Below are 2,313 nucleotides of genomic sequence, written 5' to 3' on the forward strand. Positions count from 1 at the left end.
TGCTAAATTAATGCAGTCATAAAAATACTGTTATTTAGAACAACAGTCCATACTTGACACCCAACTCGATAGCCGTGCCAGCTGTTAACACTCCGCCCCCCGCATCGCCAGCAGGCAGCAGTCGGTTAGCATCACCTGCCAAAACTATGAGAGTTAAAGTTCCTGTTGTTGAGGTATCTTCTATTTTTAAAGAGTGTAATTACACTGACATTGGTTACAGTAGTTGCAATAAGAAATGATCCAAATGTAACATATTTGGTACCTCGTAAGCTATATTACGAGGTTTATTAACACCTGTGTTATAACCACTGTCGTTTCCGACCACACGGGGATAAAATAAGTTACATTCATTCATTTATTCATTCATTAAAATGCGATATGAAAATTTGAATTTCTATCGGGGCATTTAGAAACACCACAGCGTCGAAAAACAACCATCGTTATTTCCACGTATACTCCATTATTAAGATTTCGGATCACATGAACCCAAACGCATTTTTCTTAATAGAAACCTCATCAGGGAATTTAGAACGCGATGAACGAAAAATAAACCTAGATTTGAGTCCTTTGCGGTTAGGTTTAAAGTCCATTATATAAAAAGTCCGGATATTATAGGCATTTCATATAATGAATGAAGGTAAACCCGAGGACATACTGTGAGTGCTCAGGTGGTGAATGCGGCATTTGTGGGTATAGACCTGGTTTAAGCGGCCTTTACACGCGGTTTTACTTCCATCCTGTCATTAAGATTATGAATTGTCCTTTTTAAAATTATTATGCAATCGAAATTTTAATGGACATTTTAATGAAACAATAAGAAATCAAATCGTCTTCCAATCAGTTTTAATTCCACAAAATCCTAATTTTTGGACGTTTGATTTTTAGTCTATTTTAATATGCATATATTAGCTTCAAACTGAATCTGACGAGCTGTCACAGTCGACAAGGTCACAACCAAACTATCACTCTGGAACCGACAACTTTATTCAAAATACGACAGTGGATAGAAGTCAGCAAACTGACATCACGGGAGGTGACGTGGCACCTGATCAAGTAGCCATATATGGAAGCAATGTAACGCTAGAGGTGATTTATTGAATGTTAGCGTGTGGTAGATCCGGAACAGATGCCGGATATAATATACCCACCCATATGATGACATCCGACATATATGTATTGTAAATCAAATGTTTCGCATGTTGTTTCATTCAGAAAATGCATTTTTTTCTAAAGTTACAGTTGGTTGGGGGAAGGCGGGACATCTTTTCATTCTATTTTTGTCCCAATTTTTATTAAACAAAGTACATTGTGAAACCGTATACCATCACGACTTCAATAGTCCGTTTTTAATTGTCTAAAAACGTTCAGGGTATTTGAATATTATGTGTTAAAGGCATCTCGTTTTTCCGGCAATACTATATATCCGCCTTTTCTAAAGGAATTGCTTCGCAAACTCTGGAGAGGTTTGCAGTCATGTGGGCTGCAGAAGGTCGTTGATGATATCCAGCAACGATGGCTGATACGCATTGACACCAATCAAGGTGGGGAATAATTAGTATGTTCGCTAATAAGGCTCATATTGTGAAGGTCGACGAATTATAAATTGGTAATATAGTAACGTGGGGGAGGACTGGACACCTTTAGAATATAATATCCAAATACTCTGATCGTGTTTTAAACAATTAACAACATCTAAGGGGGTCGTGAGCACACGGGTATATAATTCCTTGAATGTTCTTTGTTTACTACCAAATGAAATGATTAAATAAAATGGAAAGGTGCAGCTACGATATTTGCAAATATCCAGGACGAGCCGACATGTATCCGAAAATGACGTGGGGAACCCCCATGCCCCCCCAAACCCCCTTCACTTATCCACCCTACAAAAAAATCGGACATATGGCGGTTATGGGCTTGACCATGAGCATCGAAACGAAGCCACCAGTTCCAACTGACGCCACATCTTTTAACGGGAGGTATTACAGCAGCGGCCACATGACGTCACGAAGCTTAATTTTGGAAAGTTCGCAAGGTGCAAGATTCATGGTAAGTTCTAGTGGTGAATAATGGGTTATCCAAGTTATCAGACATACATATAAAAAATAAAAATACCCTCCCCCCAAAATAATTAAACAATCACCCACAAAGTAACATACACTTGGTAACTCGTAAGCTGGCACGAGGTGTATGAAACAGAACATTCCTGTTTAAACTATTGTTTTCCGGCCCCGCGAGGATAAAGAAAGTTACATTCATTCGTTCGTTTATTCATTCATTTATTTATTCATTCATTCATTCATTCATTCATGTATT

At 38.2% G+C, this 2,313-nt stretch overlaps 1 protein-coding gene across 2 annotated transcripts in view; it reads left to right on the forward strand.

Moving 5' to 3' along the window:
- LOC100185627 overlaps positions 1 to 2,313 on the forward strand; it is a 12,507-nt gene that overhangs the window by 3,662 nt on the left and 6,532 nt on the right. Inside the window, exons 6-8 of one of the 2 annotated variants that reach the window (XM_026840920.1) lie at positions 39 to 173; positions 910 to 1,086; positions 1,439 to 1,541. In XM_026840920.1, coding sequence (XP_026696721.1) covers positions 39 to 173; positions 910 to 1,086; positions 1,439 to 1,541 — 415 coding nt within the window. The remainder of the gene's footprint in view (positions 1 to 38; positions 174 to 909; positions 1,087 to 1,438; positions 1,542 to 2,313) is intronic. The other variant, XM_009859470.3, reaches the window with a different exon arrangement.

This window comes from Ciona intestinalis, chromosome 2 (assembly GCF_000224145.3).
Source record: "Ciona intestinalis chromosome 2, KH, whole genome shotgun sequence".
Lineage (NCBI taxonomy): Eukaryota > Metazoa > Chordata > Ascidiacea > Phlebobranchia > Cionidae > Ciona > Ciona intestinalis.